The 11,301-nt window shown below is 40.8% G+C and overlaps 1 protein-coding gene across 1 annotated transcript; it reads left to right on the top strand.

The window, feature by feature from the left end:
• Window positions 1-8,750: 8,750 nt before the first annotated feature.
• On the top strand, window positions 8,751-10,686 carry LOC143616796 (uncharacterized). Its single transcript, XM_077089522.1, has 2 exons — window positions 8,751-8,918; window positions 9,073-10,686. Exons 1-2 carry the CDS (start codon window positions 8,751-8,753, stop codon window positions 10,684-10,686), a joined length of 1,782 nt encoding a protein of 593 aa, XP_076945637.1.
• The last annotated feature ends 615 nt before the right edge of the window (window positions 10,687-11,301 follow it).

The raw sequence follows: 11,301 nt of genomic DNA on the forward strand, positions 1-11,301 counted from the left end.
GATGCCAAAAATATTGTCTAACAAGTGTATATAAAACACAAAATCAAGACTCTTAAAATACTTAAGTATACCTTTCGCATTAGTTCGTTGTTACACACTCTCTCCATCTTCTTTAATAAAAGCAAGTACCTCAACAATTTCTGGGAATAATTTTAACAAACTTACGATTGTTCTATATTGGCAATTTATATAAATAATTATAATTTTAGTATAAAAGTTTTTGAATACCTAAATTGAGAAACTATAGGTCGAATCGTGAAAGAGGTTTCGAACCGGTGAACCACCTATTCTCTGCTGCAGCGTGGAGCGGTGGAGGTCACCTGGTCAAGTGACCGGAGGAGGAGGAGGGCAGACTGGCAGAGGGCAGCCCGTAACAGCGTAGTAGTGTCTGGTCACGATGGTGGCTTGAAGTTTTTGATTAAATGAGGACCGGCAATTTTGTTTTAAATGTAACATATATTATTTTAAAGGTTAATGAGTTTTATTGGTTTGGGCTTTACACCTCTGTTTGGGCTTTAGTTGGGTTGAAATTTTAAATTGGTTAGGCTTAAAACGTATAGGGGTAATGCTATTTTTTTCAGGGGTAATGAAACATGAAAACCGGTTTAATTTTTTTTTTACGCTACCGATGAGAAGTTGAGGGGTAGCGAACGCTACCCCTGGTATTGCACTACATCCGCCACTAGAACCCGTGTATTACTTAGGATTAGTCAATGTGTAAATTGGTCTAATGAATAATTTGATATGAATAAAAAAATTAAAGGTAAAACAAAGAAGCTTTCTTATAACTTTTCCCATGTAAGTTAGTAGTAAGTTACAATTTTGTAAATTATTAACTTATCCCTTCACAATACCAAACATCTTTTAACTTTTTCAAAAGTTAATAAGTTATAAATAAGCAATCCACACCCCCTAAATGTACAAAGAAGTTTAGAATTTACAATTTACAAAATTGAGAACATTTCTTTATCCAAAAGTTAACATGAATGTAGTAAATCACCTTCTAAACTTCCAGTTTATTATAACTCATGGGAAAAAGCATAGAAATAATGTTTGCATGAATCTTTATTAATGTATTTTATATGAATTCAATGACCATGTCACAACATTAAAAAAGATATTAGATGTATGTATAGAAACATTAAAAAAGATATTATATGTAAGTACAAAGACAACTTCACATATACTCTATATGATAGTATTATTTAATATAAACGCGCAAAAGACACTATCTATTTGATATTAGCTCGCTTAAAGCTTGAATCTAAGTCACGCTTGTTCACACTCTAAAACATGAATAGTAGGTCACAAACTCTAGTCAAGGGATTATGCGCAAAATAAAACTGTGACATATGTTTTAAATCAAATTGTTTCTTCAATCATATATTTGAATAAAATAACAAAACATATGCTTTTACTCAAGTCCACATTCCATATGAAAATCACATAGAACACATTTATTACATCCTATACCCATAACCAACAATTCTTGACCACTAAATCATTTACTTAGCAATGGTGTTCTCAAAATATTTAACTGATAAAAAAAAGAAATAAACAACATTGAGCATTATTGTCAGCAACTTAGCAATAAACATTAACCGATAACAGAAAAGGTAAATGAATATGGGCACGGAAGATTTAAGCTTTTGCAGATGCAATGTGGCAAATCAGGTCAATATCATGCGAGTTGCAGGGAAAAATTAATATTTATGAGACCATGCATTTTATAAATGTGGACATATTTAACAGGGACGATACAATGATGACAAGTATTGTATCCCCATTCGTTGTCATACCACGACACAAGCTTCACAAAGTTGTCATTCAAAGCAATTCCAGCTTCAGCATCAAAGATGCTTGACCTGAATAGTCAAAGTCAACCATGGATTTAAAATTGTTCGGATCCAATTCAAAACGATCTCTAAGAAATTGATTCTGTTCATAGTCCATAACTTATCTATTGTCACTATAGAGGGAGGGTAGCAAAGATACCCACGGATCCCTTATCCGACCCCCGGATCGTCAAAGACATCCGCATCCCACGGATCCATCAACCAACCCGCGGATCGCCAAAAGACATCCGCACAAGGAACAAAGTGGACTGGTGAAACCATCCACAATCCAAAACACTTCATGGAACTCCGTCATAATCCGCGGATGGTCACGCAAGCATCGGCAGAAGGAGTCCACAAACAACTTAAGGGACTCATCACACGTATGATCCCCACATGATATGAAAGAGTAGTTTTCTAGAAGATTCTCTCAAAACCTCCTGATAGCGACATCGGCCAATGGAAGAGGACACCTAGACACGTAATGGTCATCCCACGACGTGCATAGATAATGGCTACACCATAAGCGGGTCCAGGCTGTCACATCCAATAAAGGCTCGACACGTGTCCATTCAGGCAAGGAAGGAATAACTTGATAGTGACAACTCCACCAATCACCTTCCCTCCCTCTTCGGCTATAAATACAAAGATCATCTCTTCAAGGTATTCATTCACACTCTCAAGCCTTAAGCAATTAAAAACTGCGTCTTACTTTATTCCGGTCAAAGTACGATACTTATTCTCACGCCGGAGGGTGGTTACGGGAAGACCTCCGACTCTGTCCTTCCCGTAACAAGACTCAACGGTGTTTTGTTTTGCAGGCATCAGCTTGGATCTGAGTTCTCATCATTTCAGTATACTCATATCTAGGGAAGTACCCAATCGGACTATCCAGTTCGACCTAGTGTTTCTTCATTGGCGCCATCCGGTTTAGGCTAGATACATGGTTTTTCACGGTTTTTTTGATTCACTGAGATCTGAAAATGAGTCAGAACCAATAGCCTTATTCTGCTCCGGCAAGGCCCCATCATACTGAAATTCTGGACGAATCAGTCCATGAAGGACAGGTGTCGGAGGAACCACGCTGGAACACCAGAACTCTGGTCTTCGGAAATAGGACCGGAGAAGTCCCAACGTTTGAAGACTTTGCACCACGCAGGAACACCAGAACCCCGGTCCGGGAAGACCGGGCCAGAGAGTTCCAAAGGCACAAAGTCACCGTGATCCGTCGGACCAATCAAACCCCGGCTCTGGAAGATGGAGCTGGAGAGTTTCCCAGATACGATGGGGATGAAACGAGAGCTTATCAAGCCAGATCTGGTAAAAGCATTCTCACCCCAGAAGAATGGTACCAACAGGAGAAACATCGGCTGAAAGAGGAGTATGAGCGAAGAGTGAGGCGAGATCAGGTCCAAGCCAGGACGCTGACGTACGACTTGCCATCTTCGCCTCCGCCACCAGTACGACGCACTCAAGATCTAGAGTTGGAAGACAACTCTCGATCAGCTGGTCGTTCACTGGCAAAGAGCCACGAAAGAAGTTATCACACCTAGCGTACTCTATCCCACAGAATGTAACATCCGTTACTTTTCAAAATCTGAAAACCCGAACCATTTCGAAATTTTCGGTTTTGTTTATATATATATATATATCATTAAATTTCGTTGCATATATTTTTATTATTTGTAATCGTATTTGTTTTCGTTAAACCGACCCGGGTTATCATCTCATTGTATTTTGCTTATTATTTATATAATATTCTCTATCATTCTTCATTCGTTTTCTATTCGTTTTATGCAATTATCGAAACTCCGGGATTAAGATATTTAGTAAAGATAAACAATTTACAAGATACGAGTATAAAATATTCAAGTATTAAAATTTTTACTTCATTATTAAGCATCTTTCAAAGTTCAAGGTCCACTTTGTAATTTAGTTAAATTCTGATTTAAAACAATCTTGAAAGAACAGGGACTTAAAGTGTAACTTTAAATTCAAAATAATATTATTATAATATAATAATATAACCCAGCTGCCCCCACCCCTTTTATTCTTCGTTTTTCCGGCGCCGGCGATAGGCGAAGTCCGGCAAGCCCATAACGTGTAATAACGTGTGATTTAAATCAATTGACTCGTCATAACAGCTTTGGACCTTAATATTCAACTCGTAATCATCGATTATAACATATATTCTCATCTATTTAGGCCGTAATTTAAGCCGAAACATCTGGCCAATTTCAAACTCTATAATGAACCATAAATCGATAAACGTTGCAATTACACCTATAAATAGAGACCTCATCCTCATTCCAACTCGCTCACAACACTCTTTCTCTCTTAATCACTCTGAAACGGCCGTAATCTAGCCCTCGGTCTCTGTTTCTCCGGCGAGTCTCAGTTCTGACGAAACAAGGCTTTTAACAGGTAATTTAACTATGGATAATAATGGTTTTCAATCACTAATCAAAACCCCTATGTTTATTACTTCGAACATGGAACAAATTCTTCAATTGAAACCCTAGGGTTCCAAATGAAGAAGATGATCTTGATGTTCTAGTTATTAGAAATTGTTTCCAACTTTAAACTAAAAACCATTTTGGCTCAACTGGTTATAACATAGGTATTATGCATGGCAGACACGGGTTCGAACCCGGGTCAGTGCACAGCCTTTTTGTTTATTATTTTTCCATTTACTTTTAATATTTAAATCAATGTAAACCAAAATAAATTATTTAAAAATCATAATAAATCAAATAAATTATTTTAAGCTAAATAAATTTTTATAAATTATACCTTATCATTTCCCACCTAAATCTAACTTTTCGTTTCCATTTCTGTTTCGCTACTAATTGTTAAATATTATAACATTTTAATTGTTTTCGTGAATGACAAAAAATATGATTAAATAATATTGTTTGTGATAAACTTAGGCGATAATATTCATGTTCATAAATAATATAAATTTTTACCAACTTTCATCCAAGAATCCAAACCTTTCTCATTTTTCATTAAGTTCGTAAAACACGAAATATCATATTAAATACCTTTTCTTTAATCTAACAATCGTTTTCGAGATAAAATCCCGATGAAATCCATGCTTCTTAATTTATCCATATTAGTAATACTTTGTTAATTAAAAAAAATATTAAAATAACAATAAATCATTAAAAATCTCGTTAAGCTTAAAAATATATATTATAATACAAAAATGCCTTAAAATATTAAAATAAGGCAAGGCTCCCAAAACCAAGTCATTAATTAACTTTAATAATCCCGTTAGTCTAGTCTTTAAACATTCGTATTTATTTTACTTATAGTTAGAGAAGTTCAATCGTTTCGGATTCATTAAAGTACTTTCGGTTGCTTCGGTGTCATTATTGTGCTTACGGTTTATATTTCAAGTTATCTTTGATTTCGAGCTGAGTTTTTCACCACTCCTTTCTAATGTTTTAATATTTTGGGGTAGCATATGTATCCTTATAAAAATTCAAGCATTGTTTCTTCTATTACAAAACTACAATTCGTATATGGACTTGTGTGCTACTTGTATTACTTGCACGAATATTACTTGCACGATTGGGAAGCCTCATTAAGTATGATCATACGCCCCCCTTTGCACTCCGGTCCATTTGCATCGAGTGGAAAAGGGCCTCATTATCCAAGTACGTTGGTTGTTACCAATTAGAAAGGACCTTACTTGCGCGATTACCCAAGTACGTTGGTTGTTACCAACTGGAAATGGCTTACTTGCTCGTTTATCACATGTCTATGAATTATATGGTTTTTATGTACGTATTTAAACTATGGGAACTCACCAGCTATATTTATAGCTGACCTTTATTTTATACATATGTTTCAGGTGTAAAGATACGAGGATGAAAGTTAGAAGACACATAGCATGCCTATAGGATATTCAAAAGCAACTTATCATTTATTTATTTATTATTGTTTCAACTTGTATTATTTGATAAACTTGTGTTACATGATGATTTAAATGAAATAATGTTATTATGGTCACCTAATAGTGTCTCGTGTGTTTGAGCAATCTGTATGTCACACTCAGGCGTTTTCGCTTTAGCCGGGGTGTTACACAGAACTCCACGAGATACCCGACAGAGAGAAACGTTTCAGGAGGAAGATTACGTGAGTGATTGTAGTTAGGACTATGGTAGGGAAACCTCCAACCGTCCCAAGCCGTTAGTCAGACATGCTAAGTACTTCAGCGATGCGGAAGAAGACTTCACCAAGCCATACCGCCCCGCTGCATTCACGGAAAAATCGAAGTTCATTCCGCGGATAGCAACCGCTCCTTTCCGAACTAACATCAAGATCCCGAGCAATTTGGGAAAAACAATGGGATAACTGATCCAAGGGATCACCTATTGAACTTCACAGCGGTTGGGGGAGTAATCAGATGGACCCTGCCCTATTGGTGTCATATGTTCGCTTTAACACTAACATGAGCAGCGAGAGAATGGTTTGAGAAACTACCGGATGGTCAAATTAGCAGCTGGGATGACCTGGTAGCAAAGTTCTCGCAGCATTTCTGTCAGCAACGTAAACATACCAGAGATGCGTCGGAAATCCTGAGTGTTATCCGACGAGATAACGAATCACTGGAAAACTTCATCACCAGGTTCAGCAATGAGAGCTTGAATATTGGTGGAATCAGTGAAGACATGCTGCAGGGAGCGTTCCGAGTGAATGCAAGGAGCCCCGAGTTGGTCAGATGCTTAACAGGCCGGGATGGCATGCCCCCAGACTTGGGACGTGATCATGTCCGCGGCTAAGGTCTTCGCAGCCACAGAAAAGTTGCTAGGGCGAGAGGCACCCAAACAGCAAGCAAGAACCGAGCCACGAAACACTCAGTCGAAAAGGGAAGAGAAGGGTTCAATATGGTCAAGGATACAACCCCCGGAAAGCTCTTCCAAACAGTTTGATGCCAGATCACTGATCGGGCAGAAACAAAAGGATAGAGCAACAGGCAAGTTCGACCGACAACATTGGACACCCTTAAAGAAGACCTCGTCTAAAATCTTAACAACAGAGAATATCGAGTTTAGGAAACCTCAACCGCTGGTCAAGAGAGTAAACTTGAATCCGAACAAGCATTGCATGTTACACGAGGACATCGGACATGACACGAACGAGTGCATAAGCTTGAAAAATGAGATCGAGTCCGCTATCAAGTCTGGAAAACTTGTTCATCCGCTCAAAAATGTGTGACAAGGTCCGCGGAAGAACGCAGCTCCCGCAGACAAGGGTCTCCCACGAAAGCAGATTAAGGACTTGAATGTACACATGATCCAGGGAGGATCACCTCGGAAGTTCAAGCGGAGAGAAGCAGATAAGGATGAGTGGAAAAACGAACCCGTAGTTTTTCCAATAGTGAAATGAGGGCCATGCATGAAGTAACCTCTAATCGTCATGGCTTTGTTCGGTCACTATCGGTCTCAGTATGTTTTCTTCGATACTGGAAGTACATCTGACATAATGTACGAACAATGTTTTGAGCAGCTAGATGAAGAAGACAAGGCCAAGTTGAAACCTGTGCACGCCCCAGTTTCTGGATTTGGGTACGAGGTTATGCACCTTGAAGGGGTCATAACATTCCTTGTCACGCTGAGTGATGGGATCAACTCAAGGACCGAGGATCTTGAGTTCCTTGTCTTACCCGCGAGATCCAAGCATAATATAATCTTAGGGCGGGAAGCGATTGGTGACTTCAACGCCAATCCTTCCACAGCACACGGTGCAGTGGGTGTCCCCACGAGGACAGGAGTAGCAATGATCCGAGTCAACAAACATTGCTAAGCATCAGAGGATCAAAGCCTGCGAAGGTACCTAAAAAGGCATTGCAGACAGAACCCGAAAAATGTGTCGTCAATCCGAAGTATCCGGAACAAACCGTCACAATTGGGGCCACTATTTCAGAAACGGAGAGAGTCTTTCTGAAGCAGTTGCTGCTCAAAAACGCAGATATCTTTGCCTGGAAGCCTTTAGCTATGACGGGCGTCCCACAAGATATTTCAGAACATCGGCTGCGGGTTAATCCGGCATATACACCGATCGTTCAGAAAAAGAGGAAGATGGGTCCAGAACAAACCAAAGCCATGAACGAGCAAGTGCAGGATTTGTTAAACACATGGACCATTCATGAGATTCAGTACCAAACCTGGGTCGCGAATTCGGTGATGGTCCTTAAAAGCAACAGCTCATGGCGGATGTGCATCAATTTTAAGGACTTGAACAAGGCCTGCCCCAAGGATTGTTACCCGCTTCCAGAGATCGACCTCAAGGTAGACGCAGTGGCACCCTTCAAATTCAAGTGTTTCCTAGATGCTTATAAGGGATACCACCAGATACGAATGGCGGCCCGCGATGAAGATAAAACCGCTTTTCGAACCGACCAAGGCACATTCTGCTACAAGATGATGCCATTCGGTCTAAAAAAAGCGGGAGCCACGTACCAGCGTTTGATGGATAACACTTTCCAAGGTCAGATCGGGAAGAACCTGGAGGTATACATGGATGATCTGGTCATCAAGAGTGTGGAGGAAGATCAAATGCTTCGAGACATCAAAGAAGTTTTCTCCACACTCAGGAAAATCAATATGAAACTTAACCCTTCAAAATGCTCCTTTGGCATGGAAGAAGGAAAGTTCTTAGGGGTGATTGTCATCGGGGAGGGATTCAAAGCAAACCTAGAGAAGGTGCAAGCCATCGCCCGGATGCCCTCCCCGTCTTCACTAAAAGAGGTCCAAACATTGAATGGAAGATTAGTGGCTCTAAACAGATTTCTGGCAAATCATGCAGCTAAATCTTACCCATTCGTATCAACGTTGCGAAATTGCTTGAAAAGGTACATTTCAAATGGACACCGGAAGTAGAGGCGGCGTTCCTAGAAGTGAAAAAATGCCTCATGGAGCTTCCAACATTGACCGCACCCTGAGAAGGAGAACCTCTCATTTTGTACCTGTCCGCTTCGGATATCGCAATTGGAGCAGTCCTCCTAACGGATCTAAAAGCCATCCAAACGCCGATATACTACGTCAGCAGAACACTAGCAGATGCCGAAACTCGGTACTCGATGCCTGAAAAACTCGTGCTAGCCCTAGTTTACGCGGCACAGAGGCTAAAGAGGTACTTCTAAGGTCACCCAATACAAGTTCTGACAGACTACAAGCTGAAAAATGTGTTGGCCAAACCTGAATTATCCGGGAGATTGGCCAAATAGGCAATCGAATTGGGCGAACACTCCATTGAGTACAAGCCTAGACCCGCGATCAAAGGACAAGTCTTGGCAGATTTTATCACAGAAGTACCCGCAGGCAAAGTCCAGGAATGCCTGCTTGAACAACAACCCCCGATCCCTTCCGAAGAAGGTCAACAATGGACTCTGTTTACGGATGGAGCGTCAAGTGGGGAGGGATCAGGCGCAGGTCTGAAATTGATTAACCCGGACAGCCAAGAGTTCACCTATGCCATCAAGTTAAACTTCAAAAGCACGAACAATGAAGCCAAGTATGAGGCATTCTTTGTCGGATTGCGGATTGCAAGGAAACTGGGCGTAAAATTTTTGGAGGCTCGGGTCGATTCTATGCTTATTGTAGGACAGGTCTTAGGGACTTATGAAGCAAAGAATGATGTCATGGCTTCATATCTGTCCCAAGCTAAGGAGCTTATGCAACAATTCACTTCATGTAAAGTAGTGCACATCAAAAGAAGTGAGAATCGACCTGTGGATGCCTTGAGCAAACTAGCATCCACCAGCTTCGAACACATGGGTAGAGACGTCAGAATTAAAGGTTTGGATGCTCCATCCGTTCCTCAACATCAAGTTTTGGTCATCCAAATTGGAGCAACGTCCTGGATGGAACCAATCCAGACTTACTTGTCTTCCGGCATCCTCCCGGAAGATAAGACAGAGGCCCGAAAGATCCGCCACAAGGCACTATGCTACCAAGTTCATGACGGAATCCTATTCCGGAAGTCTTTCCTTGGTCCGCTACTCAGGTGTGTAGGCGCCGAAGATGCCAATTATGTAATCCGAGAGATCCACGAAGGCATCTGCGGATTGCACGCAGGACCAAGGATGGTAGTGGCAAAAATTATGAACGCGGGGTACTGCTGGCTAGGCATGCATATAGATGCACTCAAAGAGATCCAAAAATGCGATGCCTGCCAAAGACATGCATCGCGAACATTGCAGCCCCAGAACAAACTCATCCCAGTCACCGGAGCATGGCCTTTCCAAAAGTGGGCCATAGACATCATGGGACCATTCCCCGAGGCTCTAGGACGAGTAAAGTTCCTATTGGTCGCTATAGATTACTTCACAAAGTGGGTAGAGGCCAAGCCGCTGGCCCTTATAACAACAACGAATGTGAAGAAATTCTTGTGGGAATACATTATTTACCGGTTCGGCCTCCCTCAGACATTGGTCAGCGACAATGGTACTCAGTTCGCTAACAAGCACCTCCAGGAATGGTTATCCGTGTTACAAATTAAGCAGGTGTTCACATCGGTTGCCCACCCCCAGGCTAATGAGCAGGTGGAGCGAGCCAATCGCAGCATCAAAGAAGGCATCAAAGCCAGACTGGGAACCAAAAGAACAGGATGGGTTGACGAGTTGCCTCATGTACTGTGGGCGCATCATACCAGTAAAAAAACAAGCAACTCAGAAACACCATTCAGCTTGACATATGGCATGGAAGCGATGATTCCTGCCGAAATTGGCCTCCCATCCGCAAGAATCCTCTTAATGGAAGACAACGAAAGAGAACTCAGGATGAACTTAGACCTCCTGGAGGAAAGACGTGAGCTGGAAGCTATACGCGAAAGTAAATAAAAGAACCAGCTCCAGAAGTACTATGATGTGCGGGTCAAAATTTGTGCATTCCACAAAGGGGACTATGTCTTCCGGAACAATGAAGCATCAAATGCCGAATTACCGGGAAAGTTAGCCCCCACATGGGAAGGCCCTTACCAAATTGTTGAGGTGTTGGGAAAGGGTGCATACAAATTGAAAAAATTAGATGGCATTCCTATTCCCAGGACTTGGAACGTTGCACAATTGCGAAGATGCTATATCTAAGTTATGTAATTCTCTTTTAGGCCTGCGTGCCTCTTCATTGGCCTGCCTGCCTTGTTTATTTCGGTCTGCGTACCAAATTTTGTTTCAAACTAATAATTAATGCAAATACAGTTATGCACAGTTACCCGTTTTTAAAATTTTTGGAATGTTAATTCCTGTACGGATAGGCCTGCGTGCCAATACTTATCCTAATCCTATATTTTGGATACATAACGGACTTAGCTCACACACATTTATATTGTAATACAAGACAAAATGTAAAATCCATGTCATATATACATTCAAAAAAGGGATTACAGGAACAAAAGAAAAAATATATATATACAATGAAATTATTCTTCATGAAGATAGTCGCGGAACTGGCGAATG

This window comes from Bidens hawaiensis, unplaced genomic scaffold (assembly GCF_021521415.1).
Source record: "Bidens hawaiensis isolate Kalapana, Puna unplaced genomic scaffold, B.hawaiensis_p1.1 tig00049870_1, whole genome shotgun sequence".
Classification (NCBI taxonomy): Eukaryota; Viridiplantae; Streptophyta; class Magnoliopsida; order Asterales; family Asteraceae; genus Bidens; species Bidens hawaiensis.

What these genes read in the sequence shown, in the direction of transcription:
- LOC143616796 (XM_077089522.1), top strand. Translation starts at nt 8,751, where the DNA reads ATGCCTCATGGAGCTTCCAACATTGACCGCACCCTGAGAAGGAGAACC. An exon ending in CTAGCAGATGCCGAAACTCG is followed by an intron (nt 8,919 to 9,072) that starts GTACTCGATGCC and finishes TTGGCCAAATAG; the next exon opens with GCAATCGAATTGGGCGAACA.